Source organism: Takifugu flavidus, chromosome 8, assembly GCF_003711565.1.
Source record: "Takifugu flavidus isolate HTHZ2018 chromosome 8, ASM371156v2, whole genome shotgun sequence".
In the NCBI taxonomy this organism is placed as follows: domain Eukaryota; kingdom Metazoa; phylum Chordata; class Actinopteri; order Tetraodontiformes; family Tetraodontidae; genus Takifugu; species Takifugu flavidus.
Window position 1 is genome coordinate 4,883,851 of NC_079527.1, and position 12,576 is coordinate 4,896,426.

The 12,576-nt window shown below is 47.2% G+C and overlaps 2 protein-coding genes across 3 annotated transcripts in view; one reads left to right on the plus strand and one right to left on the minus strand.

Annotated features, from left to right (window-relative positions):
- Positions 1-10,840, minus strand: part of bsna (bassoon presynaptic cytomatrix protein a) — an 80,895-nt gene extending 70,055 nt beyond the window's left edge. Inside the window, exon 1 of one of the 2 annotated variants that reach the window (XM_057039917.1) lies at positions 10,356-10,840. In XM_057039917.1, coding sequence (XP_056895897.1) covers positions 10,356-10,546 — 191 coding nt within the window. In that variant the 5' untranslated portion in view covers positions 10,547-10,840. The remainder of the gene's footprint in view (positions 1-10,355) is intronic. The other variant, XM_057039919.1, reaches the window with a different exon arrangement.
- LOC130529558 (helicase ARIP4-like) overlaps positions 1-12,576 on the plus strand; it is a 61,592-nt gene that overhangs the window by 2,663 nt on the left and 46,353 nt on the right. The window lies entirely within an intron of this gene.

Sequence of the window (12,576 nt, forward strand, 5' to 3'; positions counted from 1 at the left end):
TAGCCTGAATGCTAAATGAGAGGTAGCAGGAACACATTACGTGGAATTGTCGTGTGCTTTGTTCTCTACCAGGAATTCGCTCCAAACTGTCACAAACCACTCTCAGCACGGCCCTGAAGGATATAAAAGCGATGCTTTATGGTTTGCTAAAATTAGCAGAGGCATCAAATGTGAGTGTTTATAACAGGAAATGACTGCCAAACTGCGAAGCTGGAATCACCAAATTTAATCATATTTTCATTAGAATTTAATTATTTGAGGCCAACGTAAATGATACAATGGCACATTAAATTGTCAGTCTTCCCACTGCCTTTTTAAGGTTCTATATTAGAATGAAAAGAACATAAAAAGAACATATTGCTTTTTGTGTCTGTGAATTTCTGGCCTGCCGTAGCGACTCAGGCTTTGACCTCATGGAGCTTTGATGTCTTTTAAACACAAGCACAAAACTGGCAACTCTTGACACTTTCAGAAGAACATTTTCAGATTCAGTCTCTCACATGTGTGATGGTGAATGGTCCTCTTTCTGTCCTTTTGGGTTTTGTCTTACTTTCCAAAGCTCCAATCCAAGTGGAGCAAAAAATATTTTAAGAATCTCAACACCAACCTTAAATTATATTTTATGCACATTTGTCAGTATACAAAATATGAATGGGAACACATCAGGCAACATGTGCAGGAATTTTTACATAAAAGGCTCCTTAGTCCTCACTACATATATGATTGATGCTGAGACAAAAAATAAATAAAAAAAAGACATAATTGATTGATTGAATTTAGAAGTATTTACAATGCTGTCATTTCGAGGATGGGACCATTTCTGTTTCTAAGGCAACCCAGTCCTCCATTACATTGGATGTGCCTTTCTTTTGTCCACACAGGGCTACATTTAGCTTAGCTTTTGCACTCTTTAAACAGGCTATGGTAGCAGCGGCAGCAACAGCAGGAGTTGCTTCACGCTGCGCCTGTAATAAATGGATTAATTTGTGCTTTTCAGACTCAAAATGGGAAGTAAATAGGACAGAGGGATAAAAATAGAGCCTCGATCAAACACTTTGCATTTCTCATTGCATCTTGTTGTTAAAAGCTGCTCCTTCTTTGTTTGTTGCTATTGTACCTATTGAAGCATTGTGGGGCGTTCAGGTAGTCTAGGAATGAGGTAGCTGAAGATTGGATGCTCCACCATAAATGGGGGGGGGGGGGGGGGGGTTATTTAGCACAATCATTAAGCTTCTGTTGGTAAGAGTTATTCTGGTGTTTGGCTGGACAACAGCTATGTTAGACATTTTCAGGGCTTTTATTTTGAAAGCTAAAGATGATAAATTACCCGGTATTGACTGACAAAATAAGAAAGCTTGTCGATCATGGGATGCCATATAGATCATAGTAATTCATCAACATAAACAGTGCAGTTCATGTGTTTTAAATATAAGATATTATTCATAAAGGGTGGTGGATTCAATTTTCTTTACAAAAAGGAAAAAGCATGAAGCACCAAACAGAAACTGATGGATAGATCTGGTGTCATCGGGCTGCAGGCTGCACTTGTGAAATATTTACCAGCCATGAACTTGCCCAGGTGGCAAATTCCAAATGAGCACTGAGCTAATTTCAGTTGCAATTGAACGGCGGTTAAAGGTTGTTGCGAGGTATCGATCGCCCGCTGGGTTTGATGCATCGTCCCTGCCTGGAAAACAGGATCAGTGTATGTAAATGGAGTGTGGAGGCCTGAAGGTCACCGAATCCAGCAGAAACCTGTCGGTTCTGCATGCGGGGAGAGTAAAATCGATAAGGCTGAGCCTGGAGTTATGAGGTTACCGTGACAGCAAAGCCCGTCCTTGGAGTGGGAACAGAACTGCTGAGACACAACACTGGATGTCCTCACCAGACCTTTTCACACTGGAGGAACCATTCTGCAGTAGAGCTAATTCCCAGCTGCCCCCCCCCCCCCCCCCCCCCCCCCACAACTCAGAGCATTCTTAAGCACAGCATCTTTATGGGGGGGCTAATTTAGCACCTATCCAGGTGTAAAGAGGAGTGATAGAAGGTCCAAAGGTCCATCAGAAATCTCACCCGTGTTCTCCATGTTCCTTTAGAAGTAATTAGGGGGCTGGTTTTCACCTGCATTCCTGCAACTACAGCTAATTTTTTTAATTGTAAAAGTGTTTCAGGATCAAAATCCTGGAGATGGTGCACCAAGACCGAGGAGAAGCTGCAGGGCTCATAGCCGGCTGCTCAGTTAAACAGATTCAGTCTCTCCCGAGGTCTGCTGCTTTACTTAGTAGACACCCCACTATTTTCTCCTCATTTCCTTCCTTTTAGCTGACTCAGTCAAGAGTCAAGTCTATTGGACATAATCTGTATAATTCTAATGTGGAAAGGGACAAGTTGAAGGTTTCAAGCTGTTAAACTGATTAAGTGCAAGTGTCATATATCCCGTAGTAGAAACAAACAGCAAATATGGGCCTGACAGTAGCAGGTTTTTAGGTTGAAAGTGACTTTCTGACACGTCACGCCTCCAGGATTTGGTGGCATTCGCTAGCGTTAGCTTGGGCTGATTCAATGCTCCCACTGCGCCGGCTGAGGCGATGCCATGAAATAACCTGTGTGTTGAAATGATTTCGATGACTGGGATGTCGTCAGCTTCCTTTTTATGTATTTTATTTAGAGCATCTCGCATTCAGAACGATAGGGAATCTGTGGACGGAGGGATTGTTCCTGTTCCTGATTGTTCCACGTTCCTGTGTATACTCTCACACAACGATGTTTGCTGACATGTTCAAATCCCCCAAAATCAGCCGCACAGCGTCGCGCTACAACGACGCAGCGATAAACAGCCTCCAAAATTGGCAACTTTGAGCCATCCCATTGAATCGTGCTCAAACGCAATTGTCTGGTAACAGGATTCCCACATCAAATGGGACAAGTCAGCACGATAAAAGGGAGAGAAGCTACACCCCTCCCCTCCCCCCTCCCCGAAGCTGCCGCAGAGAGAATTGCTCACAAACCTTTAAACACATCCACTAAACTGACCTAAATTCAGAAATCCCATTTCTCCCCCAATTTCACGCCGATCATAAAAACAACCCTTCTGAGTGTTTCCCCCCAACACCACCAAGGGGTTCAAATGCCTCAAAGAAAAGAAGGCTGCATAAAATTAAACCGCAGTAGCAGAACAACATCTGACCTGCTTCAATGGGCATAAATGGTTGTACTAACTAACTGGTTTTTTTATACAAAGAGAGTGCACAGAAGCCTTAGGTGGGCTGTCTTAGAACAGTACGAGAAACAGCATCAATAGGTGTAAAACTGAACCATCAGGTAGTGATAAAATAACAAGAAAAAGCGCGACCTTAATTTATGCAGTGGTGGTGGTGACGTGTGTTCCCACCCACTATATGAGCCATATACTGGAGGAGTGAATCACCTCTTCCATACATTTGCTGTGTCACGCCTCCTTTATCGCGTTATTCATTGAACATTGAACAAATACGGTGATTTATTCATCTGCTATTGATATAAAAAGTGCACATAGCGTGTGATACAACATAGAATTGAAAAAAGCACAATGCTGCCATTTGACCTTCATAATTAAAAGTAACACCAAAGAATAGCTGTGAAACATGTCATTCGGAGACAAAAATTAAATCTTGAAGTCGATGATTTAATGAATGATCTTCCTTTCAGCCCCGAGTTGCGTTTCCGCTTTTATGCCGACATGAATAATTATGTTTGGGAGAGCTTTCCGGAGAACACGCCGCCTGTGAGGAGCAGATAAATCAAACTTTAGCTGTAATACCTGCATCGTCCCTGCAAAACAGCCCGCTGAGCTCACACGATTAATTGGGCCTCGCTTATCGTGACGAGTGGCTTATTCGCTAATTGTTCGCGATGGCAGGTTTGCTGAATGTGGATTAAAGCTGGGTCGATCCGAGTTCCGGAGCAAACACGGGCCTGAGGGAGAGCGAGCCCCCGGATCGGCGCGCGTGTTAGGGCAGCCTGATTTTTGTCTCTCCGTGTCAAGTCTCTCTGACTTCAGCTTCCTGATTAATTGGTCCCCGTCCGCTTGACGTCTGGCAGACAGAGGAGCCGTGCAGGCGGGGTTCTGACCCTGCACCTTGCAGAGTCGGGTCAGAACACGACTCAAAGCCCATCGAATCCTCAACACCTGGGATGGATTCACCGAGAAAGAAACGTCCACTCAGAGGTCACGTGAAGTCTACCAATAAACTCTTTGTCTGTGAATCTGTGTTTTGCGTGTACACTTTACGCTCATGATGATGAGTCCAGCGATCGCATGTGTGGACAGATCGATCTGGCTGTTGTAGCCCCAGACAATAGAAATGGGAATTCAAAAGAGGGAATATGCAGCAAACAAGGCAGCCAATCAGAACCGAGGCAAGAACTTACGTCAGGCACAGGGGGGCCATGTCAGAATATCAGACTGTCCTCAACATCCAACAATCGGGGGTTAATCAATGTTAAACTCCCTGACTCCATTGTAGATTCACAGGAGTATCCATTGCTGGCAATAATATTTGCTCTCTGGTGCCAAACTCTGGGTAATGATTGTCACCTCAAGCTGAATTGCTTGTTTTCTGGCTCATCTCTTAACTCTAAATGATTCTTTTAGTCAGAGTGTTCAATCACTGTCTGAAACTGAACAGAACGTTTTGTCTTTTGCGTCAAAGTCCATTAAATAGTGTTTTAGACACCATGTTTACACTCTTAAACTCTTGGATACAGTGGTATGGAAATGTGCTGCACTGGTTGAGGTGACTGGGGGCCTCGCCGCACCAGGTCATGGCGGACCGGACTAGTGTCTGTTACAAACCCCCACTGAGCCTGGGAAACGGACGCAGCGCTGACTGACAGCCAAAAACCAAGAAGCCTCTGTAATCTTTACTTTTGATCCTTCATTTACACAGATTTGCAAACCCGTTTGGGCCGATTTGTTGCAAATCATACCCTAAAAAAGAAAAAAAAATTAAAATCAGGTAAAACTCTAGAGCATTTTAAATGCTTTGCTTTTAACTGCCACATCTGTGTAGACAAGGAATAATAATGATCCCAGATCTGACCCCTGAGGAACCTCACAGAATCCTCTCGCTTGCTGTCAAACCTGTTTTTATTTATTTATTTGATTAATAATTCGGTATTTCTTCAGTTATCAGACTTTAAAATGTTCCCAGCTGAAAACCGAAAGTCTGGGGTTTGTTTTTGGTTGGATCAAAAGCCACATTTCATGCGGTCGCCGTCGCTAACTTGCTGTCTCACTATTGACTGTTGTGGTCTGTAGCTTTGCAGGTCAACAGGAGATGGACCGGTGCTCAGATGAAAGAGCGTAAATCGCCACCTGTCGGAGCAGAGGTGACACAGTGGTTGCTACGGTTGCGGCGTCACAGAGTCGTGCATGGAAATTTGTTCCTTCTTCCTCCTAAAGTCCAAAGTCACGCAGCAAAAAAAATTCCGCTCTTGGACAAAAACAAGCCAGACAGACAGACACACTGGGCCTACTTGGCTCAGGTTCTCCAGTAATAATGACTGGAGTCAGAACAGTCTCTGGGTTGATGAAGGCCTGGGACAGCGATAAAACCCACATGGCACCGGTACAGGAAATCATGTTGCGTCTGAGTCACTGAGCAAATTACAGATATGATGTGAAATTTAAAGGTCCTCCTCAACCCGACCTTTATGTGGAGCTACAGAAAAGAGCGCCCCGTCCTGACCCGTCCACGTGTTCTGGGACAGGTTCCTACACGTTATTCTTTCTGAAACAATGCAGCAGATAATCCATTATCCAGCACTGTCCTGCCTGATCATGTCACCCCTCATCCAGCTCGGATAACCTTATCGTTTCTGTTCAATATTTCTGTTTCCCTCCGAAGATGCTGTGCCGCATTTGCCGAAAACTAATACCGCCCTGTGATATGGCGCTTATTGCCATCTTATCTCCCAGCGCTGCGCCCCAAACACATTTAGTATCTGGAAGCAGCCTCCCGATAACAAGGTGTAAATATATAGACAGCGGCTGTCTGCTGCCCGCCCACTCTCTCACATTCACAAACACGTAATAAGGCTTCAGAACCTCACTTCTGAGGCGTGCACAGACAGCAGCGCTCGCCCTCTTGCTTCTGTCCTGCAATCAGACCCGTCTGAACTGGGGAGGTCGCTTTGAGGAGGTCGCTGTACCTCGGAGGCCATTTCGAGATGGTGAGTAAGAACCGGCTCACCGCCTCTCGGGGAAGGACTCCTCAAGTCCACGTGCGGTCGGACTGGTCGCGTCAAAGGTCGCCACCGACATGTTTCGACCTCCTCATCAATTTCGACGGGGAAACGACAAAAAAGAACGTCCGCGACGGGCTCGCTCAGCCCGGAAACAAACCGAATCAGCACTTCCTCTGCTGATGTGTGAAAAAAAAATACATGTCACTTCGAGGGGGGCTGTCAGCACAAAGCCGCGGTATCAGGCATGAGCAGACTGCTGCTCGCGTGCACGGGGTCACTGCTTAAACACTCGCCCACGTGCCCGGCGCGCTCGCAGGAACGGGGAAAATGTTGCGCCCGTCTGTCAGCACGCAGCACATCTGTGAGAGATGAAAGGCGAAGGGCGTGGGGTCGGGCGGCGCAGAGAAAGGCGACGGTTTAAAGGATAAGACACACGTGCACACACGGCCTGATTACGCTGCGTGTGTAACATGTAGGTGAGCCTGAGGTGACTCGGTGGACATGTGAAGCACACAAAGTGATGGTTCTCATCTCTCTCTCTCCACACTATCATCACTCGTTCTTTTTAGTTCAACCATCTGGCCAAGAAAACGATCTATTTCCTGCTTTTATTTCTGCTCAAGAGTGCGTGCACATACATTACCTCCTCACAGTCTTCCTGCCATGCATGAGAAACCTGGTACGGTGAAGGTTTTTCTTCGTTACATTCCACGCACAGTCAGCGTTTATTATCCTCATTCATCAATGAGCCTCCCACATGACCTCCATGAAGTCATGGAGTGGCACTAGTGCACAGGGAGAAATCTGATTTGAAGCTTTAAAATGAAATTCATACATTAGCTGCCCTGCTGGTTAGTGGTACTGGCACTAGTTAAGGTTGGGGCATTTCAGCACACTGTATTTATGTTCAAACGACGCTGCAGTAGGCCTGAAGTTTTATCAGCTCCAATCGGCGGCTGTGGGAACTGTGCCATGGGAATAGGAGACCCTTTTCAAAACCAAGTATAGAAAGGCAATGCTACCGCCAGCTAGCGGAGGACGCCTCTGTCAACATTAGGATGGTTCAGGGCGACCACCGCTCCGTCACTCCCTACCCCCCCTAACTTTTTCCCTGTTTTAAACCTCCAGGTAGCAACACAGGTCATTTTTCACAAGCTTTTCTCCATCTATTCGCATCTTTCATTGATCTGTTTCTACCCTGTATCCCCCCCCCAACAACCCCTCCTCATTCTCATTCCCCACCCAGCCGTATGGTTGCACTTCATCGTGAGTGCCGAGCCATTTACAGGCTGCAATTGGTTGGAAAGGGGGAGGAGAGGGACAAAAATAGAGACGGAGGGACGCTCGCAGATGTATACGTACACTACATCTGCAGCAACCGTCCTCCTAAGTGGACCAGCGGCATCAGTCATGACCAGAGGTGGCACACAATTAAAAGGAAGCGACACCTTCGAGGGGACCTCAGCCAGTAACACCAAGAGGAAGGAAGACAGTCGCCATTATTGGCAGGAATCAATTACATTTTTTAGGAAGCAGAGTCATGCTGATGGGTGATGTTTGTGGGGAAATCACAATGGGCAGACAACACTCGGATTTTATTGTCATTTCTTCATAGATCCTTTGCGTTAATGGTGGGGGTTTGTTACTTTTTACATGTCTACAATGCAAGCAGATAATAACAGATAATGGCTTCAAAGATGAAGAGTGTTGGAAGTCAGCATATCATCTCAAAGCTTGGTGTATCCAGCTCACTAAAACTTATTCAAACAAAGCAACGATGCCAGTCTGGAGTGTTTATCTCCCCCTTTCAATGGCTGTGGCACTGACAAGATTCCATACATGAGGAAAGGAATAAGGAAATGGCAAAAGAGAGAGGGGGGGAGGGCAGAAAGTGGAGAGCAGCATCTCCATTTCTTTGCAAGTGTGCAAAAAGGGAAGGAAAGGAGAGCAGCGAAAGCATGCGAGTGTGCAGAAGGGAGGGGGAGAGCGATGGGAGCTGGCACAGCAGGAGAGGGAGGGGGGCGAGAGAGTGAGCAATACAGAAGGGGTATGAGCACGGGAACACGCAGCGCACGTGATGCAATCTGTTCACATGGCCTTGCATTACGCCGTTATAAATGCTTAATGCAAAGCGGCGAAGGCCGCCAGAAAGGAGGGAAATAGCAACCGTGGGCGTTCTTTCTGGCGGGATTTGCCATGCGGACAATCATTTAGAGACCGTAAAACCACAAGTTTAGGATCTTGCTTTAATAAAAACAACAGCGCTGTGAATTTCCTCAAGAGACCGATGCATAGATAAGGCACGGCAGCGTGCTCGGCTCCCATTAGTCAGAGCCCAGTTGAAGCCGTCATCTGTTCTTTGAGTCGCTACAGTATGTTATATAATGACATAGAAGCCCATGCTGCTCCTTTGTCCTGCAGAGGCATGAATCAAGCGCAGGATGTGTCCTACATATAAGAGCGGGAGCGAGCCTGTGGTGTATAGGCCAGCTCTAACCCCTGGTTATTACTAGAGTGGTTTTTCCACAAAAATCCATTACTACAGGAGACGGGCTTCAGGCTTTAGAATCCCGGGATTGAGTAGAAACCCTGTGCAGCCGTTGCATTCTCTGAAAGGACGTTTCCTCCTGGAGGTGGGGTGTTGCGTGAGGTGCCTCCACACGACAGCCGTGAGCCCACGACTGAGATTGTTATGGCCACTAGGTGGCGATTTTTTTGGAAAATGTAATGCACCAAGGAGTGGTATAAACCATCTTTTACATTTTCAAGCTCAGGTTATGCCTTAATGAAGCTCTCTGGGGTGCCCTGGTTGGTTCCCTCTTATGGTAAAAAAGTGACAATTCACAATAGGCCTTGATTTTGGATGCCCTGACTTTAAATGTAATCACACTTCGTAGACATCACTGTGATGTACAGAGGCAACGGAATTTAATGAATAGCTGGTATGTTTAAATAAAGATTAGAAATGTAGATCTATCCTAAAAGCTGCGTGAGGCCAACAAGAGGATGTCCAAAAGGTTCAGTATTTGAGACTATTTGTTCCAGTTCGTAATGAAAAGTTATTTCAGAATAATTGATTCTACGGTGGAGACAGGCTAAATAAAAGTGCAGGTCTTTTACTGGCACTGGATATCGGTCACAAACTGTCAAGGGACCACAATAACCCAACATGTGTTATTTGACTTGATTTTTATTGGAAGGTTTTGCCTGGTATTAGTGTGGTAAATGGTTCAGCTTTCTGGGTTGTTTTGTTTTTGTTGGATTTAACTACAATTATTCATTGTTGCAGGCCTAAACGTCGAACCAATCCTGGTTTACATACATATCGGCTAATTTTAGCTTTTCATTGAAAATCTCGCACACAAACAGAATTGGCTGATATAATCTGACTGCAAAGAGTCGGGTCGGTGTTATACACGTGTTTGTTTATACATTTAGTTAAAAAAAAAACATGTTTATTACACGGTCCGATGTAACGACGGTGTGATCTTTCCGTTCAACGTCACTGACGGGAAACGCTGGCGTTACACACACTGTCACCGCTGCACACACACCATCACCATCATCACCATCTTCATCATCAAATACACGCCTAGATAGAGGAGGCAAACCCCCTCACGCACAAACACACATGCACACGTACACACGCGTGCCCCCACCCCACCCGCGCCCATGCGGAAATAAGCGTGAGTATTTTCATCTGCACCGCATCTCCAACGCAAAAACACACACACGCACACGCCAACCACGGTCACGATTTATCCATGACACGGCGTTGACAGTGGGACAAAACGGTGGCCGAGCTGCTCCAATGCGGGCAATGTCAAACCCACTGGTGGGGAAAACAGGTGAGAACCGACCGGGCTGCTCGCGTCGGCACCGCGGTCACTGGTTCTCGGTGGCATCGTGGCCCGGTATTAAGCATCAGCTGTGCTCCCCACAGAGGGAGACACATCGTAACACCCTGTTAATCCATCCGTCCGTCCGTCCGTGTACCATCTCCCCCCTCCCCGACATCTGCTCGCCTGCTCTGCGTCAACCGTGTACGCGTGACATTAAGACGCACATGGAATGGAGTTCACCCGGAGCTCGTCACCCTTCCACATTCATCCCCACACTGCCCATACCTCGTCATTCCCATCGCGGGGCCTCCGACTCCCATTCCTCCCCCCGCTGCGGCTCCATTGATCGGCTTCATGTGCTGCCCTGCGCCCGCTCCCGGGGTGGGTCCTCCCGGCATCATCGAGCCCATCATCCCGGCGGCGGCTCCGGGCTCCCCGGGCTGCCCGCCGCCCTCCATGCTTGCTTCGTTCCCCATCGCGGAGACGGGGGGGTGGAGAAAGACTTAAGGTCAGATCCGACGTGCAGCTCTTCGTGTCGCAATTTTGTCGTTTTCTATCGGTAAGTAAAAAGAAAGGGTGGAATAAGGGGGAGAGAAACCCGGGAGAGCAAACTCAGCGTTGCTCCTCCATCATCAACATCATCATCACCATCATCGGGCAGCTTCAGCACCAGCGCGCTGCCTCCTGACGCGATGGCGGGAGCGCGCGGCGCGGCCATGACGGCCGCGAGGAGGAAAGAAAAGTGTGAGAGGAAACGAGATTAGATTAAATCGGTGTTAAATGAAGCCCGCAGGGAAACCTGAGCCGCAGCAAAGCGGCAGCTGCACCTCTGTAAATGCACCTGAACGCATCACCCATCAGCTGCGTGTTGGTCCGCTTCTCATTGCGGCTCTAAAGTGTAACCACTCAGCCTCGACACGCGGACCACTGCCAGTTATCATTTCTAACAAATGTGCAAAGGAATGTCAGCCTTTCTTGCATAAAATAAGGGACCGTGTTGCTCAATCTGGCGCGTAAAGCTCAGGCGCGGGCACGCGCTCTCAGGCTGCTCGAGCCACTCTCGTGGAGAATGAAGGCGCGGTCGCGCGCACTCACGTGCTTCTCACTTGAAGACGGGCTCAAGGAGCGTGGAGAGCGCGCACAGGCGTCAGGATCGACCGCATCGACGCATCACGTGCTCAGGCGCTGCACACCTGCCCGGTGCGCCTCCAATTCCCCCGGTGCTCGCTCGCTCTCTCTCTCTCTCTCTCTCTCTCTCTCTCCTCTCTCTCTCTCTCTCTCTCTCTCTCTCTCACTCCCTCTCTCACACACACACGCACACACACACCAAAGCCAGAAACAATGAATTTAACATTTAAAATTAGTACTTAGTGCTTAAATATGAACTGGAGAATGACATCAGGTTTCATCACAGGTGATGTTCCAGAGGTTTGTGTAAGGTACTAACATTAGTACACATGGACATACACGTGCACATGCAGTCACTGAGCTAAAGGTGCCAGAGTACCATGCCCATGGTACCTGCAATGTTTCAGAACTGTCCCACCACTGTCCCGGCCACCAGTCCTGGTTTGCAAGTGGATCCCCAGTCCCCTAAAGACCGATCCAGGGGATTATGGGAAAGAAATTGCAGATTTATAATTAGAATTATTCTCAAAATTAAAGTTAGAAAGACAAAACTGTGCCGTGGTAGCGGAGGCCGCCAGCGGGAACAACTTCAAAAACCTCCCTATTTCGCTTGTTTTTTCCTCAAAGCTGGTGTGAAGCGTTTGGCTGTGTCGACCTGCCGCGTTTGCCAGAGACAAAGCGTTTATTATGGGGGGTGACTTGCACAACTGAGCCTGGATACGTATTCACGTCTCGTAGGCCGGTGTGAGGGGAAGATCGATGCAGAAAGGTCGAGGGGACCCGCTGGTGTGGGGGGGTTCTCCCGGGCCTCCTGTGAGGCTGTTGGAGGCCTCTGTGTGTCAGCGTGTGGGTGAAGGATGCATGTCATGTGACGGACTGAAAGCTGTCCAGGGGGTCCTCCTGCTTCACCCAGGCTCGACTCCAGTGACACCCTCCAGTTGGGGATGAACGCCGCTTACCAGAAACTTAATAGATGGACAGATGGATGTGAGGTTTATTTTGGATTTGAGTCGTCGTTTAGGAATTTTTATGTATTTAAAAGGCCGATGTAAAGAAAATAAACAGTCTCTTTTTCCCTGTTTTTCAAAATGGATTCAGTGCGATTTGACTCCCGTTTGACGGGTTCTGTCTCTACCCATGGTAACCCCACAATGATAGATAGATAGATAGATAGATAGATAGATAGATAGATAGATAGATAGATAGATAGATAGATAGATAGATAGATAGATAGATAGATAGATAGATAGATAGATAGATAGATAGATAGATAGATAGATAGATAGATAGATAGATAGATAGATGTGTAAATAAACACACGTACTGTACCTACACACACATACTTTACGCGTGTGTATGTATATACCATATATAAATG